Raw genomic sequence first — 21848 nt, forward strand, 5'->3', positions numbered from 1 at the left:
TAACCAGAACAGTCCCTAATTCGAGGTGTAGATATACATTTCATGTTCCTAGTATTAACTGTCTCTATGGATTTGCAATATCAGCCCATGTTTATTCTTATTCCCAGGAGAGATCCAACCCGGCTACAGTCTCCAGAGAGTCTAGTGTCCCTGTAGCAGGTGACTGCAGGAGGAAATATATGCAAACCCTCATATATCAGCAGAAGCCTTTGGTGGCAAACAAACCCAATCACCTCTGCCATTTTGTGCTTAATCCTGCAGCCAGTTTGAAAAGTTCTCTTCAAAGTACACACTATCTGGTAAGTACTCTGATATGCTAATCTATTTGGCTTTCACATTACTTATATTTTTGGCAATCAACCACTTAGAACTTCACATTGAGCAGAAGAACACCTCAAAAGTCACTTCTCCAGGAAAATTGTTGCTTTCAGTAACTATATAAATGGATTATTCACCATTCTGGGAATTAGTCTTCAGCAGCATTAAAATTCTCCTTAGTTGTGATATTTTCCACTTCAGGTTATTATTCTTCTATCAGCACCATACAAAAAAATGAATTCTGATACATATTTGAATGTAAAATAAAAATAGTTTCTCCATGGAAAAACATGGTCACAATTAATTTTCTCAAGCTGTAACATGTGAAGATTCTAGTCTAATGTGGTATGTAGTTATCTAAGTATGACAGGCATGTAAATGGTTTGCCCTGCAGAGAGTGCTACAGAAAGCCAGAAACTACAAAAATTGCTTTTCCTCCTGTGAAATTTCTATATATATACATTTCATTAACTCAACATCTCTCTCTTCCATTGCAGGGCCCTCAATGGATCATGACAATTATCAACATATCACATGTTGAAATCACCACCTTCTTTTTGGTTGGTATGCCAGGGCTGGAATATGCACACATCTGGATCTCCATCCCCATCTGCAGCCTGTATGTTGTTGCCCTTCTGGGAAACTGTACCATCCTTTTCGTCATCAAGACAGAGCCCTCCTTGCATGAGCCCATGTACTATTTTCTTTCCATGTTGGCCCTGTCTGACTTGGGTTTGTCCTTATCTTCTCTGCCCACCATGTTGAGAATCTTCTTGTTCAATGCTCCTGGAATTTCTGCCAATGCCTGCTTTGCCCAGGAATTCTTCATCCATGGATTCACAGCACTGGAGTCCTCAGTGCTCCTGATCATGTCGTTTGACCGCTTCCTAGCTATCCACAACCCCCTGAGATATAGCTCCATTCTTACTACTGTCAGAGTTGCCAAAATAGGAATAGTATTGTCCTTTAGGAGTGTCCTCCTGGTTCTTCCATTCCCCTTCACTTTGAGAAAGTTGAAATATTGCCAGAAAAGCCAATTATCTCATTCTTACTGTCTCCACCAGGATGTTATGAAGTTGGCCTGTTCTGACAACAAAATTAATGTCATCTATGGATTTTTTACAGCACTTTGTGCTATGGTAGACTTTATGCTCATTGCTGTCTCTTACTTCCTGATCTTCAAGACTGTGCTGGGAATTGCATCCCAGAAGGAGCAGCTCAAGGCCCTCAATACTTGTGTTTCACACATCTGTGCAGTGATCATCTTCTATCTGCCCATCATCAGTCTTTCTGTTGTCTATCGCTTTGCCCAGCATGTCTCTCCTCTCTTCAAAGTTCTCATAGCAAATGTTTTCTTACTTGTGCCTCCAATGATGAACCCAATTGTGTACTGTGTGAAAACTAGACAGATTAGAGTAAGAGTTGTAGCTAAGTTATGTCAGAAGTAGGTATAACACCGATGTATGATAAGACACATAGTAACAGGTTGTCTTAGGGAAGATTTCAACATAGTTTCAAAGAACCTAATATTTGACAGAAAGGACTCAGTGATATAATTTTTGTCATTATTATTACATTTATTTCATTCACAAGTAATACTGAGCAAGATATAGATAGAAAGGGTAACAAAAAGTATGTATCTTGAGTTCTCTTTACTAAGGAGTATAGGGAAAAGTCAGTTGTCAGGATAAAAATAGTTGTTTTATAATATGTCTATGATAAGAACAAAAAATGGTAATGTATATTCTCCTTACAGAAGTGGCTTCCTCATTCTTCATGTGAATTTGATCTATATATATTTCCTGTGCTCACTATCTTCATTCAGTCACCCTCATATACAGAGTGGAGCAAAAATAGGTTTACAGTTGTGTTTATGCAAAACACAGTTTATTCTTGTATTATTATTTATTAATTATTGTATTACTTTCCACAGTGACCCTAAACCTACTTTTGCCTCACCTTGTGTGTCATCAGCATTTCTCTAGTTAAAAATTGCAATCACCTCCAAGTTTCTACGTATCTGCTCTTGCTACTTTCCAATTATTCCAGGCAAGACTTGTGCCTTTAAAATGAAAATTAGATGATGTGATGTCTCTTGTATACAGAACTCTTTATTTTTTGAGAATAAAATTAAAGCAGTGAAGTACATACTATAATACCACACATTGAATGGATATTCTCTACATTGTCAACATAAATAATTATTTACTTCTACCCCCTTTGACCTTTGTATATTTGTGGAATTCACAGAGCTCTTTGCTTCCTGTGAGTTTTCTCATCTAATCCTTTTTCTTATGATTCCTTTTTATACTCATTTTTATCTATTGTTTTTTTAAGTTTTTATTTATTTCACTGTGGAATATAACCCTAAATCCTCAGTTCTAATTATGACCCTCTTTTCAAAAGTTTAATCTTTATTCTATTTTTCTATTACCATTTAGTCTCTTTATACTTCCCTCCCCACATCAATGACCACACTGTTGCCCATGTGCATGAGTCCTTTTTCCTTTTTGTTCAACCCCTCCACCTCCTAACTCCCCCTGCCCACTACATGTCATCCTGTTCTCCATCTATGAGTCTGTTCCCATTTTCCTTGTTAGTTCAGTTTGTTCATTAGATTCGAAGTATGAGTGAAATATGTTATTTGTCTTTCTCTGACTTGTTTATTTCACTGAGCATAAAGTTCTCCAGGTCCTTCTTTCAAAAATCTCTTTTATAGCTAGTTTCTTTTTTCTTTTCTTTGTTTATTATTATTTGCAATCACAGATATACTTTGTATACTTCATTTTCTCTTTACTTTCTGAGTAAGATGTATAATCAAGAAGGATAAATGTTATCAATTTTATTTATCTCTATGTACCTAATGTCTAGCATATTAACCCCAGTAAATAATGTACAATAAATAATTTTTATTGAATTAAATACCAATAAATTATTATTATTGAGTGAATGTATAATAAGACCATATTTGATGAAAAGGAAATTGTTGAAAAGTTCAGAAATACTCTATACAGATGTGATATAATTTTCTTAAGTGTGTTTACAAAGTAGGCATAAGACAAATGTTTAAATATTTTAAAATAAGAAAATATAATATGGGATTAAGGAGGAATTTGTTGTCTTGGTTTTGATGGGTGAAATAAAGTTCAATTTACCTTCCTAATATGATGTTGAAACCTTGCAGATCATAGATCAAAATTTTAACCTGTTCTTATGCCCACTTATTAACATGTTGTTTCCACAAATCACCACAATTCTTGTTTCCTATACTGATGTCTTCAGTTAAATCAAGAAGCAAAGTCAGTAAGCGTCAAATGCTTATTAATTAACAATTAGTCTATGATTGGAAGGCCACTCAGGATTAATAAAACCTTTTAATAGACATAAACATTGGTTTTGAAACTCTGACACATACAATGTGTGCTTCTTGCATTTTTAAGCGTATTTTTATTTTACTTTAATAATAACCTGGCTTTATGTAAAATATTCCTGTCTATTTTTTCAGTTAAAGATATTGAGGCTGTGAGAAATTAATTTCATGAACTTCATGCAGACAAGAAATTAAAAGCTGGGACTCACATCTTTCTTTTATACCCCACGGTGCTACTGTGTTGGCTATATGTCAGCTTTTGTATTCAGAATTGTATCTGTTTCCACAGTGTTATCTTACAATAGGCAATCCTGTCATCATACAGGGCTAGAAGTTGATCTGCGTCTTGAATGCATAACCCATGTAAAAGTTTCACAATGAACCTGTGAGCACAGACAATGAGTTCCCTGCTCCAAAAACACAATGGTGAGGTCGGCATAAAATAGACATTCTCATTCCAATAAAAAATAAATTGAAAAACAATAGGTGACAGATGCCAAGAAATGCGGAAGCCAGCGGGAAAAATTTTGTTAGATTTTAAGGTGTCAGAATGTTCCTCTTTTGCTTGATGTTTTGTTCTCTGGGCCTACCAGTGTGTCATTATTGCATTTTGGGCCCATGTTGCTTCAACCCTAGGTACTGGAAGACTGTTCCACTGAAATCAAGGAAGTGACTGCCCTTTGAAACCAAGGAGGAAAGAGCCCTTTCCCCCAAACCTTTGCTCTCTGGGCCCTTGGTAGCCTTGGCAGCACTACCAATCTCTGAACAAACTTTGTATTCATCTTCCCTTGTTTGAAGGTTAACATATGTTCACAGCTTAGTAGCTCTACTGGCTAGTCCCATAGCCTTTCAGAAGTTTGACACTTCTTCCTTCTGTTCTATTTCTGTCCCAAATAGTAGGAACAGACAACATTTTTGCTGGAATATAATTCTCAAAAAGCGTTTTGGCCTCAGTGCAGTTCACAGTGTTCCAAGTCATCAGCCAAGAAGGTCCTCTACAGAACTTCTCTGGAAAACTGCATCTCTAAACCAGCCTTTGATAAAGTGGATGATGGATGCATGAGTCACACCCATAGTCCTTTTAGCAAATGGTTGTCCAGCCATACCCTTGATGCTGTCTACAGATGTTGCAATTTTTTCCAATTTTTTGTGAAGGAGCAGCTGAGAATTTTCTGAATCTTCAAGTTGTATTTTCTTTTGGTTTAACAATTTCTTCTCAATTTATTTTTCTCACATTTTACTCTCAGTAGCAAGGAGAAAACAGTCTGTACCTTCAACACTTAAAAATCTCCTCAGATACGCCCCGGCTGGTGTAGCTCAGTGGATTGAGCACGGGCCTGTGAACCAGACAATCGCGGTTCGATTCCCAGTCAGGGCACATGCCTGGGTTGCAGACCAGTTCCTTGCAGACCAATTCCCAGCAGGGGACGCATAAAAGGCAACCATACATTGATGTTTCTCTCCCTCTCTCCTTCCCTTCCCCTCTAAAGATAAATAAATAAAATCTTAAAAAAAAATCTCCTCAGATAAACAGTAAGTTCATCAATTACAAATTCCACTTTCCACACAACTCTAGAACACAATTCAGTCAACTTCTTAGTCATTTTGTATCCAGAATCACCTTCCCCCCACTTTCCAATAACATTTTCATCTTCTCTCTGAGACCTCACCAGAGCACTTTTAATATTCTACCAACATTCTGTTCATGATGATATATATATCAAAATTCTCTAAGACAGTAGGAGCTTTCTCTTCATCCCTTCTTTTTTCTTTTTGGTCCTTCACCTGAATTGCTTTTATGTCCCCATTTCTACCAAAAGACTCTTTAAGACAATCTAGCTTTTTCTAACATGGACCTCAACAATCTTCTACCTTCTACTCATTACCCAGTTCCAAATACACTTCCAAAATTTTAGGTATTTGTTACAGCAACACCCCACTCTCTTATTCCAAAATATGTGTTAGTTTCATGGGGCTGCGATAACCATTACCACAGACTGGATGGCTTAAAAATCAGAAATTTATTTTCTCACAATTCTGAAGGTTAGATCTCTGAGATCAAAGTTTTGACACAGGTTGCTCCTTCTGAGGCCATTAAGAGGATCTTTTCCAGACTTTTTTCCTGATCTTGAAGATAGTCATTTTCTTTTTGTATGTCCTGTCAAAGAAAGTTTTTGCACTGGACATTTGATAAAACTGCAGCACAGGTTTTATTCAGACTGCTGGAGTCAGATGGAGAGACTTCAGTATAGAACTGAGCTCAGCTCCTTTGAAAGAATGGTGAGAAACTTTAAATGCTGGTGCATTCTAAAGGAAGAATATTGAAGACACTAGAGTAAGGAGTAATTTGGCCACTGTGATTAGGTCACTTGTGTTGAAGGGTACTTATTGAAGTTAGGCTTCTACTCTCCCACAGAGACTAGTAAACAGGGGCCACCACTTTCATGATAATTGAACTTCAAAGGGATGGTTCCCAGGTCCTTGAGAAAGGCATTTCTGAGTATAGAAGTCACTTCTCAAAGAGATAAACTATTTACAATTGTAAAATTTCTAAAGAAAAGGTAGAACAGGAGCCAATAGTTAGGTCTGGGCTGAAATAATCAGTAAATTCTTTTACTAAGGTTGACCTTTCTGAAGCAGGCATTTTTAGGGAACTATTTCCCTAAAATAGGATCGTTATTCAGAGATACAGCTTTGAGTTGATAGAAGCCATACTAGTATTTATTTGGTCAAGAGCAGGCTTTTGTCACTCTTCATATTGACTTCCCCTTATGTGTCTCCATGTCCAAATCCCTTTTCTTGTCCAGATAACAGTCATATTGAATTAGGGTCCATTCTAATGATTTCATTTTACCTTACTTACTTCTTAAAGACCCTATCTCTAAATATGGTCACATTCTCAAGAGCTGAAAGTTAGGACTTGAATAATATGAATGAGGGAGGAGGAAACAATTAAGCCCATGACAATATGCTTTCCATCCTCTCCTTTATTAAAGAAATGGTCAATGTGTTTATTTGATAAATCAAAATATTCATTTATTTTACATTGATTGGCTTGATAGTGATAAAAAAACTACTTGCTGTTATGTTTCCTGACATTCACATTTCCATTTCCCTTTTATCAGTTAAAACAAGCCATTCCTTCCATGTGTGACTGTGACTCCTGGTGTTTAGGATAAATGGCAATAGCCCAGCTCTAAAATGTTTAACAATTCATGGAAATGCAGAGGTGGCAGTTCAGTATGGCCAACCCATGAGAATCAACTTATGGGTAGGTTCAAATCATAGCCCAAACACAGCAAGAAATTAAAAGAAAGGAATAGTGACTTGGAATTTGTGTGACACAATTTGCTGAGGGTTAGAGTTATCCCCTTACATGAGAGGACATGCTGTTTCTTGGCATAGTTCTGTGCATCCACTGAGCTTCAGTGAGGCATGAGAGAAACAAATTGTGACCGCCAGCTGTCTTTGTCCTTAATCTGTCCTAACTCTGTATACTTCTGATTAGGTTTAAATCTTGATGAACAAGAAAGTAAAGTCATAATTATAACCAAAAAGACTTATTTACAAAATGTTGGGTTTTAAGTAATTGTAAAGGATGTTTGCATAAGTGTTATTTAATTGAAAAACAAAGCCCTCCTAGATTAAGCTATGAATTTTCACCCATTCAGTGCTTGTCAGTGCGTACCAAAATGACATCTGCTTACATGGGATACTATGAAACTAGAGGCAGGAGGCAAAGCACTGTTGTAATCAATAGGAACACACTCTGCACTGAGTTACTACTGATCCTTGACCAACAATTTGAGGATTAATTTGTGTTCGCTAGGTAGGCAGTGTTAAAAGAAAACAAAATAATAGTAACAAAACATCATTGCAAACAGTAGGGATTACAGATATTGCATGAGTTTTATAATATTGAAGTTGTCAAATTCTCTCCTAGGTTTATCTATCTTAAAGAGAAAAATAGACACCATTATATAAAAATACGTATTCTTTCAACAAACAACTGCTGTCTGTTGATCATTGCACTCCTTCATTTTGGATCATATTTTGAAGCAGTAGTATGAAAGCACAAAGGTCTGTGTTGTGTGTGTGGAGGCTACGAAGATCCACTGGCACAAACAGAGGGCTTCAGTGGTGTAGTAACAATGTTCAGAGGCTGGAAACATGTACAGCCTGACAGGAGAAAGGACAGGCGAATTTGACATTGGAGCACACTGAGTTTTCTTATGGAAGAACAAAATGATCAGATTAATGTTAAAGGAAGGTAAATCTAGCACCGAGCACAAAGGCATTTTGTAACAACTATGCATACATATGGCCTCTTTGATGTTAACGGTGAGTGCCTTCCCAAAAAGAATGTTATAACTATTAATTAATTTTATCAGGTTTTAAATGTATTCCACCTTGTTAATTTCATCTAGAAATTGTCTTGCACTCTTCACTAGGGACCCTATTATTCCCTTTAGCCCTCCTATTTCAAAACCTTATTGCTATGGGTATGATTATCATTAAACTGCTCACAGGCAGTCTAGAGACATACATCTAATGGAGCAAGGAATTCAATTCAGGGAGGGCAACTCAGAAGTGTAAGAATAGGATCATATGAACACAGAAGTAGCTGCTCAGGAACACAACATGATTATATTGCAGTCTATCAACCATGAATCTTCAAAGAGAAAATATATGAGAGAGAGAGAAAGACCCAGGCAAAAAGTTATGTTCAGGAAAAAGAGAAATGGAGAAAGGGATTGTGAGAACATAAGCATGTTTGGGAAAGAGCGTCAACAACAGTAAAGCTCTTCACTGATCACATACAAAAGTGATCTACAGGACTCTTGCAACATGTAAGGGAAAGAGTGCAGGAAAGAGAATGAGGCAGCATAACGTGACTTTATTAGATGCCGCTTCATGAAAAAATATTAACTGTCTAGTGGTAATGTATTGTGAATGTAATATATTGTAAAAACACACATTTTAATCTCATATTTATTTTAATTTATCCTTTAACAATTTGTAATATTAATGGGCTTTGTTTAGCCTCTATGAACAATTTTCTTTCATGTAATCATTTTGTGTCAGATTAAAACAACAGCCAGGCACTGGTTTTGGTCAAATGCACATATCTTAATTTACTCCTCATGTTTTTCTACTTGTACACTAACAGTGACTGTCTGGGCATATTTATTCTCTCAAGAATGTAAATGTGAGAGCATGCCCATGATTACTCTTATTTGTTGCATTTCTCTTCTGCATTTTTTAGTTTCTGTGTCACAAAGATAGTTTATATTTGTGTGACAAATATTTAATGATAACCAAAAATACCATGAGAATCAAGTGACATTGAAATAAATACAAAATACACCCTGACTTCACAGAGATTAGTGAAGTTGGAGGAACAGATGTCAAACAAATGAACCATAATTAATGAGACAAGCATGCCAAGTTACCGGAAGGCACAGACCAAAGCATTCGCCATCTTGCTGTAGGAGACTCTGGACAGTAGCAAAAAAGTTGTTTCAGAAAATGTGGTACCCAATTTAGTGTTCGAACAAAGACAGACAAGGACAAAAGAATACATCTCATGCAGCATTTGTAGCATATGCAAAAACAAAAGATTTACAACAACAATCGTATTCCGGAAATTAAAAGATGTTGACTGAAATATAAAGACGTGGCCTGGCCATGAAAAGAAAGGATGGTGGTTAACTCTCCTCATTGGCCAAGATTAAATTAAGATTAGTATTATAGGTGATCAGTCCAATATTTTCTTCATTTTCTGTTCATACCATGGGAAAAAAACATTATTTTCTCAAGGAATTTAATGATTTGTTTTGTAGAAAGCAAACTTTCTCTTGATTTAATATAACACTATTATGCCTTTACCATATGAGAAGAAGTATTCTACAATTCTAAACTTCTATCAAATTTAATTTCCAAGTTGTTGCCCAGTTTGAATAAAGAGAGAAAGCAGTATATTCATTATCCAAAATAGTAAACATAGTTAAACAAATATAAACTATTCATGTGGTTCTGCTCTGACGTTCTCATCTTTTTCTCTAAGTGACTGATAAATACTGAGATTTAAACATCTAAAAATTCCTAACTACATCCTGCTATCGTTCAAATGTTCTTCTGTAACAAGATCCTAGAATGAGCAGGAATCATGAGGAAAAAAAGCAAGTTTATTGTGTTGCCTCTTGTCAATTTGTAATCTTTCATACATAGGTTGTTCATGTCTGGTGATAAAAATGAGGCAGGTAACCTGGTATTTCAGGTAATTATTTGGTAAAAGAAAGTCTTAAGGTCAATTTAATTTTTTTAAAAAGGAAATGGAAAAATTACAACATCTAATTAACCACTTCAATCTTTAGTTAACAGTTAGATTTCTCTGTCTGCAGTAAGAGATGTGATGCTGAGATAGTAGGCCTTGCAATCTCTCTTTTTAGCAGAAGTGCTTTTAAAAATATTTGTCACATATAACTTAATATTTAATGTATAGACTAACTAAACTAATAAAAATAAAGTTTTTCCCTCAGCCAACTTATCATCCAGCCTTTCTGCACAATGACTTTAATTCTACTGCCTTTTTCTGCTTATGTTATACATGCATTTAATTTTTTCACCTCGTTCAACATAGAACACAGTAAGATTCCCTTCTTTGCCAGGTTGATGTAGAGAGTACTTTCACCACTAGGCAGGAGAATGTATTTTCATTTCTAATCCTTTCTCTCATCAACTCCCCTTTGTCCAGTTAATGATCTGACCCTGAGAAGACATGAATATTCAGCTGTCACATCACCCTTTCTTGAAAATGATGGAGCTGGAATTAAGATGATTTAATAATGAAAGGTCTAATTGTAGTAAGTGATGTTTCTATTTTTATTCCATACAATTTCCAAATTTAGAGACTTTTCTAATGTAAGGTAATGTACTATGGGAAACAATGACTGAAGATTCACCTTTCCCTCCTACATGCTACAGCCAGGAAAGCTTAACAAAATGAAGAAAACATACAAATTTGAGCCCATCTATTTAGGACATTGCAGAATGTCCCACATTTGTTCTGTGCTTATTTTCTACATGCCCTTCCTTGCTTTGCCAAAAAATGTTTCACCAGTTGTTAAGGTCATGATAGGTCATATGTTCCTTCTGGTTCCCTTGCTAATGAATTCCACTGTGGAGTTTGTGAACAGTCTGCAGAGTCAAAGTTGGATCTTCACAAAATTATGTGATAAACAAGTTTTGGGGGGACATTTCAGCCATAAGGAATGCCCAGCTCACTTGGCAATTTCTAAACATCAATAGTGATTCAAGAGTGACAATAAATTAATTGAGATTGAATACAAGAATAAGCTGCATAGACTCAGTAAATCCATTAAAGTGCAGTTCATTAATCAATTAAGAAGCAGCAACATTCTAGGATGGATGCCCTGGGAATTAGGCTTGGAGTCATGTCAGACTTGCAATGATATTTCCCACCCCCTGCCTTGTTTTGCCTCTACTCAACTTCTCCACCAGCTCTACGCACATACCAACATCAGCTACAGCAGCACAGCCCTCATTATGATTACAGAATACTTTAATGGAGTTGGTATTTTAAAAATGTTCATTTTGAAATAAATAACCATGGCTCAAAACTCAGGCAAGATCAGCTCTCATTGAAGTGTGCTGAAAAAGGAAGTATATGCCTGTGACCAGGCACAAAGTGAGCATCTCCTTAAACACCTATCCGGTGAGTGTTTGTGAATTTCTTCAGAAATTCAAATAAACCACTAAAAATGCCCCTGTCCTCCAATACTGCAAAGTATACTTACAGGTATGAGCCTCACATGTACAAGACAATGAAAATTAAATGCAGAAATAATACAAGAGCATTTTATTCATTCATATTTTCAAGCTTCTGCAATAATTTGGATAATTCTCCCATTGATATGCACATTGGCTCCTCTGTCACTGATCACTGTGTGTCTAGCCTCTGTTACTTGGCACTGTCATGGCACTAGGCAACAGTATTATTATTATGTATGTGCTACATTAATATATGAGTAACTTAAAATGCAGATTTTATCTTTTGATGTTGTCAGTGCCCATCAAAGTGGCTGGAATGTACTAGTTGTTTATTTTATGCTTATCAAAAACATACCAGTCTTGAAGTTTAGCCAATTTGAAAGGTGTTAATTAAAGGTATGCTAGAGCCAGTGGTGGGCAGGGCAGGGTAGAGCAATGAGGGGAAACTGGGACAACTATAATAGGACAACAATTAAAAAAAGGTATACTAAAAAAGCATACTTTTTTTTGCTAGAAAAGCAAAAGAATCAATTAGATTATGTCTGAAACACCTCTTAATATAGAGTTCAATTGTTCTACTGATTAATTACATGAGACGAATGAAAATAAAAGCGAGAATAGTATTCAAAATAAATAAAAAATGAAGAAACCTCATATATATAAGAGATCTAGTGAAGCTCTCACTAAAGTTTCCCTAACAGAACTTAGAATGACTTATGCAAACACTAGTATCATTCATTAACATTCAATTCTGCCAATCAAAATTCCTCTGTAGGATAGAGAAATTTTGTAAGATGGAGAATTAGTAAGATAGACCTTTCCTCATTACATGTGGCATAAAACAAAGTGGTAGTATTTTAAACGACAAAACATTTTTTGGGTAGGAAGTGAAAGTTGCAAGAACAAGAGGACCTGTGGCAGTCTACAATTCTTTAAGAGATCCTTAGGGTCCCCAGCTCTCACTCTCTTCACCCTCCCTGCATCTATCAGTGTTTTGAATGAAGCTAATCCACAAGATGAAAAAAATGGTCACAAGATGAAGAAGTGAGAGCTGGGGGCCACTGGTGCTATTTGAACTAGAGGAAAGAGAGAACTGCACTCTTGGTTCTGCTTAGTGATTTGGGGAAAGAACTACCTGGTGCACTTTACTTAACATCCTCAAAACAGAACTGATCTGATACAGATACAAGGTTAATGTGATTGGTAAACTGGGTCCTGTGTCAACCCCAGCGGCCTTACCACAGTCACCTTGACTAGATAAACAGAAAAAGTTTCTCTGCCTAGAAGTTTTGGAGAAGTGGCATTTGGCAGGAAGAAACAAAACTAAATGAAATAATTATAAAGAAAACAAAACAAAATCAGCATTTATGTACAAAAGCTTAAAAAAGGAGAATGACATCAGTGAAAACTAATAGTATCCAGCATATCATTTAATGGAAATAAGTAGTAAATGATACATAAAAAAATCAATCAACATGTTAGCTTGTAGGAATTTTGCTTGGATTGCTTAAAAAGTGAAGATATCTTTATATTACGCCAAGGATTAGAAACCAATGTACTTAATGAATGATTTGAATCTTTGTGGAAATATTGTCACCTTCAGAATGCTGTGATTTAAAACAATTTTTGTTAGAGTATAGTTGGCATGCAATTTTATATTAGTTTCAGGTGTACAACATAGTGATTTGACATTTATATCTCTTATGATGTGATCACCACACTAAATCTAGTAACATGGAATTTTTTTTTTCAAATAAGGACACCAGTCACACTGGATTAGGGCCCCACCTTACACCTGTATGAACTAATTTTATCTTAATTATACCTGCAAAGATCCTATTTCCAAACAAGGTCACATTCTAAGGTATTGTGAGGGTTACTTCAATAGGTGAATTTTGAGGGGACACAACTAAACTGATAAAGAGGAAACACAAAATTCAATCATAGATGAAGTCAAAGTAATTTTCAGTTACAGAAAGATTTTGAAATGGTATCTGATACAGGGAGATCTAATCAGATCCCGGGGAAGGAGAGGGAAAGGGGCAATAATAGGAGGGGGTTGCCTGAGGCAATGGGAAACAGCTGAGGACAGGAGTGACTGAGCAGCCAAATGCCTCCAGAGCGCTTGGAATTATAGTAGAGAAGCTTTGAGATAAAAGAAGCTCTGGGGCTGGTGCAGGCTGGTGCTGGCTCTGAGGCTCCCTTCCTTGAGGATGCCTGGATGATAGTGCTTCAGGTGCCTGCATTTCCCAATGGACAGTATTTTGAATAGGAAAGAACTCGGCACAGCCAAGGACTGGGCTGGCCTGGCAGAGGGGGACACGGTTATTCTTCTTTGGGTGTCCTAGAGAGGATGACTTCTGAGGTAGAGACCTGCCATTTTTCCAAAACTGTGTAGCTTTTGTATATTATGTTGTTTTAGTTGGTAAAGAAGAGAGATAACTAAAAACAGGAAGAATGATAGGAGGTTTAAGTGATTAAAGCTATGACTTGATGGGCTTAAGTGACTGCTTTTATTTTGTTTTGTTTTTATTGCTTTTTAATATATTTTATTGATTATGCCATTACAGTTGTCCTATTTCCCTTCTTCATTCCCCTCCACCCTACTCACCCCCCACCACTCCCCCCTTTAGTTTATTTCCATGTGTCACAAGTTCTTTAGATTCTATATTTCCCATACTATTCTTGCCCTCCCCCACCGTCTATTTTCTACCTACCGTCTATGCTACTTATTTTCTGTACCTTCTCCTTCTCCCACTCCCCTGTGGCTAACCCTCCATGTGATCTCCATTTCTATGGTTCCACTCCTGATCTAGCTTGAATAAAGACACCTTTCCTTTATCACTGAACCTTTGCCTCTGGAATTTTGCTTAGAGGGCATCAGCAGGCAGCAGGACCCCAATTGCTGTTCTGTAATACAGTTCCCACTTATCCTATCTTTGGAAAGTACATAGGGTATGTTTCAGGAAAACTTGGAAGCTAGCCGTGAAATGGAAGGATATGAGGTCTGAGGAACAGTGAAGCCAAAACAGGAAAGTACAGGCTAGTCCCAGCTGAGCACATGAAAAGAAACCAGCTTTGACTACAGAATTAAGGCTACTAAGAGGGAGGTCTCCCGGAAAGAAAAAAAATAATTAAATATATATCTGTTGGAATACTTCACATTGTAAGTCTCTGAAAAAGAATAATCCAAGCAGTCATTTCAGGGAAATTATTTGCTCTTGCAACAATAAAGATGTGGGTCTGGTTTTATGTAAGAGATGTTTGAATAATTATGTTACCAGGGACCAAGTTTGTTTTAATATTTGCTCTTGAAATTCTGTGTCTCATCTTGATCCTCTTAAAGTTAGCTCCTTTTATGGATCCAAGATATTTCTTTAGCAGCTACAAAGATTAAATGCACCAAAGTTCACACTCACAGAGAGAAAAATGTGTGTTTTGCATGTCTTAAAATTAATTATAATTATGTGTAAAGACCTCATTTGACCCAAGAGAATATTTCAGCATTTAAGTACAGGAAAACAAAACTGTAAACTTCCTGGAGGAGATAGCTTTAACGTTCACTCGGAGTGATGGAGAAGACTGGCAATGACAGATGAAAGACTACCATTCTTTGCCATGTATAATGCACTCCCATGTATAATGTACACCCATGTTTTTGGCCCAAATTTTCAGTAAAAAAATCTTTTGATTTACATTTTAATCTCAATTATCTATTTATTTATACTTAGAAAAAAATCGATTATCATATTTCAGGGTATTATTTTGCATATGGATATCATTTCTAGAGTTACACTTTTAATGCATGAGCATAAATAAAATAATTTAAAACATTTATATAGATACAGAATTAGTACTACCAATGTATAATGCACACCATTATTTTTTCCTCAAAAAATAGGGCAAAAATGTACATATTATACACAGCAAATTATAGTACTTCTTATATATTGTATTTAGTGCCTTCTTTCTTAAGCAAGATACTGTTTTAGGTAGGTTCCCAGAACTTAATAAAGAGATTAATGCTGTGCAATAAAAGACTCTAATTCTTTCCATCTAAAAAATCACATTTTAGTAAGATACACAAGATATACCCATGATTGACTCAAATTAGAGAAGTAAATATTTAATATTGTTAGAGATTTCACAAGAAAAATGACTGTTGAATTGGTAGAATATAAGTTATTCCTCCATCTCTTTTATGTAAATAATATCTATGGAATTTTTCCTATAAACCCAAACCAATAATAATAATAAACAAAATAATATAATAAAATTGATCCCTTACTATATACAGGACACTATTCTAAATGCCTCAGAAACATTTAATGTATATCTATAATCTACTCAGTGATGGAGACACTAGTTTGATTTCCACTTTATAGTGAAGGAAATTGAGGAATACAAGTGATATGTAAGTCATCCTAAGTCACTTAGCTAGTATGTAGCAGAGCCAGAATTGGACATCAGGACTCTGAATGTTGGATTGAAATTTACACTTGTATCAATAGGACTTTTGAAATTTGTACATGCAAAATTGTGGTAGTGGTGTTAGGAAATTCATAAATACAAAAAGTGTTAAAAACATAATTGGTGTGTGTCCTTCATGCTAATCAGAGAAACTCAAAGCAATAAAGAGAAATGGTAACATTTGAAACTATAAAAAGGCCTGCCATACTAGTTGAGATATTTGAAATTAAATTGTCTAGTTTTCTCTACATAGGAGGTCAGTAGCCTATAGACTTGGGCTGCATATTTACTAATGTGGAGCTATAATTACCTATTTTCACATGTTTTAAGTATAAATAGCAATCACTGTGTTTTATCCCCACTTTTTACTTTTCTTTATCTACTTTAGTTTGCTTCTATATGCCTTGGCTCTTATTTTTCTGGAACAGAATCTAAAAATTTGTAAGCAGTATCTGTAAACTCAGTCCTCAAGCTCTGTGTAAAATTGGGATTAAATGGGATGTATTCTTAGAAAGGTCCCTTAGGTGTTAGAAGCCTCATATAAACACGCCCTCCTCTTGCTCAGAAGGAGGAGTACAGGCTGTGCTACCTGGTGCTTTGTGTGAGTGTCGATTGCTGTGGAAGAGAGAGTTAAATCAGCTGCTGGTTTGTGGTGAATCTGTGTGGGAGGAAATGGAGAGATCCACCGGCAGAGCAGGCTGAGAACTGGACCAGGGGGATAAACAGGCAGGAAAAAATATAGATATAGATATACAGATATATAGATATAGATATATAGATATATATGTGATTTTTTAAAAGATGGTAAGATAATCTTTAAATCCTCCCAGAAATATCCAAGGCATTTAATATCACCCTATCAATTGCATTGGATGAAATCAATTCATTGCAATAGGAAGAAATGAGGCCAGATATGACCTACTGTTGATAGTGGGTTTCTAATGTTGTTCCACAATAAGCATCTGGGGTGCAGTAGCCTTGACTTTGGCCATCATCTTTCTGCTAGGCATATTTTTTAAACTGGCCAGCTTCTGTTTTTATGGAATACAAAGAAGTGTCAGTGTACCTGGCAGCAATTGCTCTCTCTCTCTCTGTTGGACTTAGCTCATAAAACGTAGTTTGTTTTCTTAACTCTTTTTTTTTTTACCTCAGTATGTTTTCTATATTAAAAAAGATAGTTAAAATGATAAGTGACACTATACTGAGGACAAAAGGGAGGACTTCCATGCTTTAATTACAACTGTCATACCGCACACCCAAGTGAAAGTTTCTTTACTTAATTCTGAGTGGCTTGGTTCATTCTGCAGCATTTCTAAGGAAGGCATCATTTGAGTGTCTTTCTCCTTGCCCTTTAGACAATTATGCAATAGGTTCTTCTCTATTGAGACACTGCTGTCCACAGAGCTACAAAAATACCTTTGTTAGGATCAAAATCATATGAAACTTCCAGGGTTTTCTATCTAGATTTCTAGTGTTTTGAACTGTTGGGAGGAGGAGTAACCACGCAAGTGTGTGCTCCATAGCAGTGGTAAAATTAATACAGGTGAAATCAGTAGGTGCTCTGAGTGTACCTGATATAGTGTGAATACTGAGCAAAAGTGGGCAGATGGTATTAGATAACTCTCCTTCTCCTTTTCCCAACTGATCCCCTGTGCGGTGTGGAAATCATGAACAGTCAACTGTTTCTGCTCCTGCCCAGGCATCTCATGGAGCCAGCACTTGTCTGAGAATGTGTGACTGTGTCTCATAATCTGATCTGGTGTCTGTGAGGTGTTACTGAATGTGGGTCAGAGTTTTTATGCATTTATCTCTATGGCAAATAATGAGTCAGAAGAATTCAGGTTTTCACTGTGTGAGTACTTATACACTTGGATCTATGATTTATTTTTTATTATGGATTACTTAAAGGTATTTTTGACTGCCTCCGTAATGTGTTAACTTGGCAGTGGGCACAGTCTTGATGTTTTCAGTGTCACTAGAGAGAGAGAGTGGATTTCCCAGAGTGGATTCACATCTTGTTCTCTTTCGAAGTGAGTGGTGAACTCTAAGTATTAGAGCTTTGCATTGAGTTTGCTGCAAGTTGCCATATTTGGAATTAGAACTCAGTCAGCAGGCAGAAGTCACTCTGAATATGACTGGAGCCTGACTTGCTAATTGGCCCTGGGGCTGATTCAATATATGTTCTTGAGTAACAGGCCTATTCATATAGTAAACATGCCATCAACTCTACCCTGAAACGCTAAGCTAGAAATTGATGTGCTCTTTCTTATTGGGAATCTCTTTTCCTGATAACTTCTCCTTTCTCTTTTTTGTTTTTCCCCACAGAAGGAGCAGCTTAACCTCCTTTGTCTTTGACCAGTGACAAAATGGAAAACATCAACAGGAGCCTTTTCCACCCAGCCACAGTTTTCCTCATTGGAATCCCAGGTTTGGAAAAGGTCCATGGGTGGATCTCCCTGCCTTTCTGCTCTGTTTACCTTGTGGCTCTCCTGGGCAATGTCACAATTCTGCTCATCATCAAGGCAGAGCAGACCCTCCGGGAGCCTATGTTCTACTTTCTGGCCATCCTTTCAACAATTGATTTGGGCCTTTCCACTACCTCTGTGCCCCGAATGCTGGGTATCTTCTGGTTTGATGCACACGAGATTTACTTTGGAGCTTGTGTGGCCCAGATGTTTTTGATCCATGCCCTCACTGGCATGGAAGCTGAGGTCTTACTGGCTATGGCCTTTGACCGTTATGTAGCTATCTGCGCTCCACTCCACTATACAAGCATCTTAACATCCCGGGTGCTGGTGGGCATCAGCTTGTGCATTGTAATTCGTCCAGTAATACTAACATTTCCCATGATCTATCTCATCTACCGCCTACCCTTCTGTCAGGCTCGAATAATAGCTCATTCCTACTGTGAGCACATGGGCATTGCAAAGTTGTCCTGTGGAAACATCCGTGTCAATGCTATCTATGGGCTCTTTGTTGTGTCATTGTTTGTTCTGAACCTGGTCCTCATTGGCATTTCCTACGTCTACATTCTCCGTGCTGTTTTCCGCCTCCCATCACAGGATGCACGGCTAAAATCCCTAAGCACATGTGGCTCCCATGTTGGGGTCATCTGTGTTTTCTATATTCCCTCACTCTTCTCTTTTCTCACTCATCGATTTGGACATAATGTTCCCCGCTATATTCATATTCTCATTGCCAACCTCTATTTGGTTATCCCACCCTCACTCAACCCCATCATTTATGGTGTGAGGACCAAGCAGATTCGAGAGCGAGTGCTCTGTGTCTTTACTAAAAAATAATCCTATTTCATTCTTTTATTAATAATTTTGCAAGGAAGTCTTATATATTCTTGCCTTAATGAACATCTCCTGGTCCTAACCTACTGCGGCCAGGTTGTGATACAAGTTCATTTTACTTAGCTTTCACTAATGGATTCTAAGACTTGTGGAAGCTTCTTTGCATTTCAAGTTCAAAGGCTAATGGACTATCTTGGAAAGAAATTGTATGGCCTCTGTCCACATATCTTCATCCAAAATCCTTGATTACAAAAAGGTGCTTCTTTTCTGGGACAAGAACTGTGTCTTTAGTGTTTTATCATTAGAGAAATGAAACAGTGAAAATTTGATCCTGTGTCTCCCTTGATTAATTAATTAGTTAATTAATTAATTGTTTTATTAATCTATTCATTTAAATTACATTTATTTTGTATTTATTGTATGTTTTGAATCATTTTAATTTCTAGAGATAAATCAATGAACCACTAGCCTGTGGAACTTTCATTCTGTTACGCTTTTAGGAAAAAGTCAAGTTCATAGGTTTGAAAAAATCATTGCCAAAGCTGTAGCTTGAATTAAAATTGTCTGCCAAATACATAAGACTCAGTGGAATGACAGCCATAATGAACATTTATGCAAAATTATTTCTCACTAATACCAACAGAACCATCTCTGACTACCTCTCCACATGCAGGCCCATAGCATTAGCGTAAAGCAATCTTGTAATTGAATTACATACAATATTTCTATCTGTCTATGCCATGAATTCTGACTTTTGCCTATTCTTTCACTCAATTTTATTCTCAATCTACAGTTGTCTCTAAAATACTCCATTTCCAAATCTAAGGCCTCTCATGATCTATCACTAGGTTCCCCGCTAACTTTAATGTACAAGCTATAAAAAACAATTCTTTTATATGAGACAGAGGAATTTCAATTAATTTAATAATTCAATTTTTAAAGAGCAAGCAATGACCTTTTGAATCGCCAAACTTACCACACTGGCTTACATTTAGAAATATAATATTATTTTGTCTTTTTTAGACATTTTATAAAATAAACCAAAGTAAAAATAGCAAATATCTTGGTTCTCATATTTCACAAAATAACTTTTAATATCACATTTCTCTTAAAGATAATACTTAATAAAATCTATACAGAATAAATCTGAAATCATCTTCAACATAATCCCAACACATTTTCTGTACTATTTTTCTAGAGGCAAAGTCTAGCATGTGTGTTTCTGACACCACAATACAAATTGTTTTAGCTTTACAACATCCACATAATTTTAATTGATATTATTAATTTGTACAGATAAAAATATTTTGTTTTGTTTTATAACATTGATTTCATTTACATGTTCAACTATTAATAAATATTTTATATACTTATTATTTAATTATAAAATATGTTGCTCCTCCTTTCATTTATTTATTTAAAAAAATTTTTAACAGATAAGTTACCAGGTAGTATATTTTGAGATAGAACTATTAGGTAAGAGGATTATAACCAATTAGAATAGATTTCTGCTTTCTTGATATTGGTTTTGATCTTTAATTTTTTTAATTTTATATCTTTCGGTACTTTCCTTTTTTCAGCTTTTATGCTTTTCTAATTTAACTTTGTTTCCTAACATTAAACATTAATGTTTTAATTCAACTAATTTATAACAGCCTTACTATAAACAAAAAAAAAACAATTTAGTCTTCTTTTGTAATTTTCTGTTTTTCTTGTATGTCTATATCACTTGTGTTGGAATTCTCTGAAATTCTGTTTCCAGGTTAAAAAATCTTTTTAAATGACCATTTTAAATATATATATGTATGTGTGTATATATGTATATATGTATACATATATACATATATATATATATAATTTGTTTCTGTAACAAATCTTCTTGAATATCTTCTTGCTCTGGGATCCACAATCTTCAGAAAGAATGCATTTATGATCCTGCAGCCAGCACAGGCCCCTTGCCACAAATGGCATGCGCTGTTCCTGTAATAATTAATGACATCATTTATGTCTTTTGACATACATGATATTAAAATGGCATTAATGACATCAAAATGTGTCTTTTTTGCCCTCACATTTGAATAATCAATATTTATAGATTCTTGGAACTTTTTTTGACAATTAGAACATTAATAAAACATTAAAACAATTTTCTTACCATTTTAAAAGTATTTTTCCTTGTGTTCTTTGGAAATAATTTAGATTTTGATGTTTCAAAATTTCATTAGATTGAGTCTAGATTTATAGTTTAAAAAAACATGTTTGGTGTTTAGTTGGCTTTTACATTCTGAGACTATGTGTTTACTACTTCTAGGAATTTTCAAACTTAGTTATTAAAAATATTTCTTTCCCAACTTTTCTTCCATATATTTTAGTAAATACTTTAAAGTTGAAACTCCTTATCTCTCTTTCCATCCTTTACTTTATCTTTTTCACTTTGTTCTTGAGACTCTATCCACCTATTTTGAAAAGTCACCATTTTTCTTTTTGGCATTTTTCATTTTATTCTTCAGTTTCCCAATATAATTATTCAACACAAATTTTTATGCTCAGTCTTTTTCATAAAAGCCTGTATATTTTTTATCATTGTAATTCAATTT

At 35.7% G+C, this 21848-nt stretch overlaps 2 protein-coding genes across 3 annotated transcripts; both read left to right on the plus strand.

Moving 5' to 3' along the window:
- Nucleotides 1-179: 179 nt before the first annotated feature.
- On the plus strand, nt 180-1766 carry LOC119055776 (olfactory receptor 51A4-like). The gene is made up of 2 exons (XM_037154048.2): nt 180-299; nt 816-1766. The coding sequence occupies exons 1-2, from the start codon at nt 180-182 to the stop codon at nt 1764-1766; spliced, it is 1071 nt and encodes a 356-aa protein (XP_037009943.2).
- A 15127-nt stretch (nt 1767-16893) lies between these two features.
- On the plus strand, nt 16894-19254 carry LOC119055768 (olfactory receptor 52J3). 2 transcript variants are annotated; one of them, XM_037154041.2, is made up of 2 exons: nt 16894-16910; nt 18336-19254. In XM_037154041.2, exons 1-2 carry the CDS (start codon nt 16894-16896, stop codon nt 19252-19254), a joined length of 936 nt encoding a protein of 311 aa, XP_037009936.2. The 2 variants fall into 2 exon arrangements, with proteins under 2 accessions (XP_037009936.2, XP_037009935.2); XM_037154040.2 differs by lacking the exon at nt 16894-16910 and having other exon boundaries at nt 18319-19254.
- The last annotated feature ends 2594 nt before the right edge of the window (nt 19255-21848 follow it).

This window comes from Artibeus jamaicensis, unplaced genomic scaffold (assembly GCF_021234435.1).
Source record: "Artibeus jamaicensis isolate MK-2021 breed Jamaican fruit bat unplaced genomic scaffold, CSHL_Jam_final contig_69, whole genome shotgun sequence".
Taxonomy (NCBI): Eukaryota; Metazoa; Chordata; class Mammalia; order Chiroptera; family Phyllostomidae; genus Artibeus; species Artibeus jamaicensis.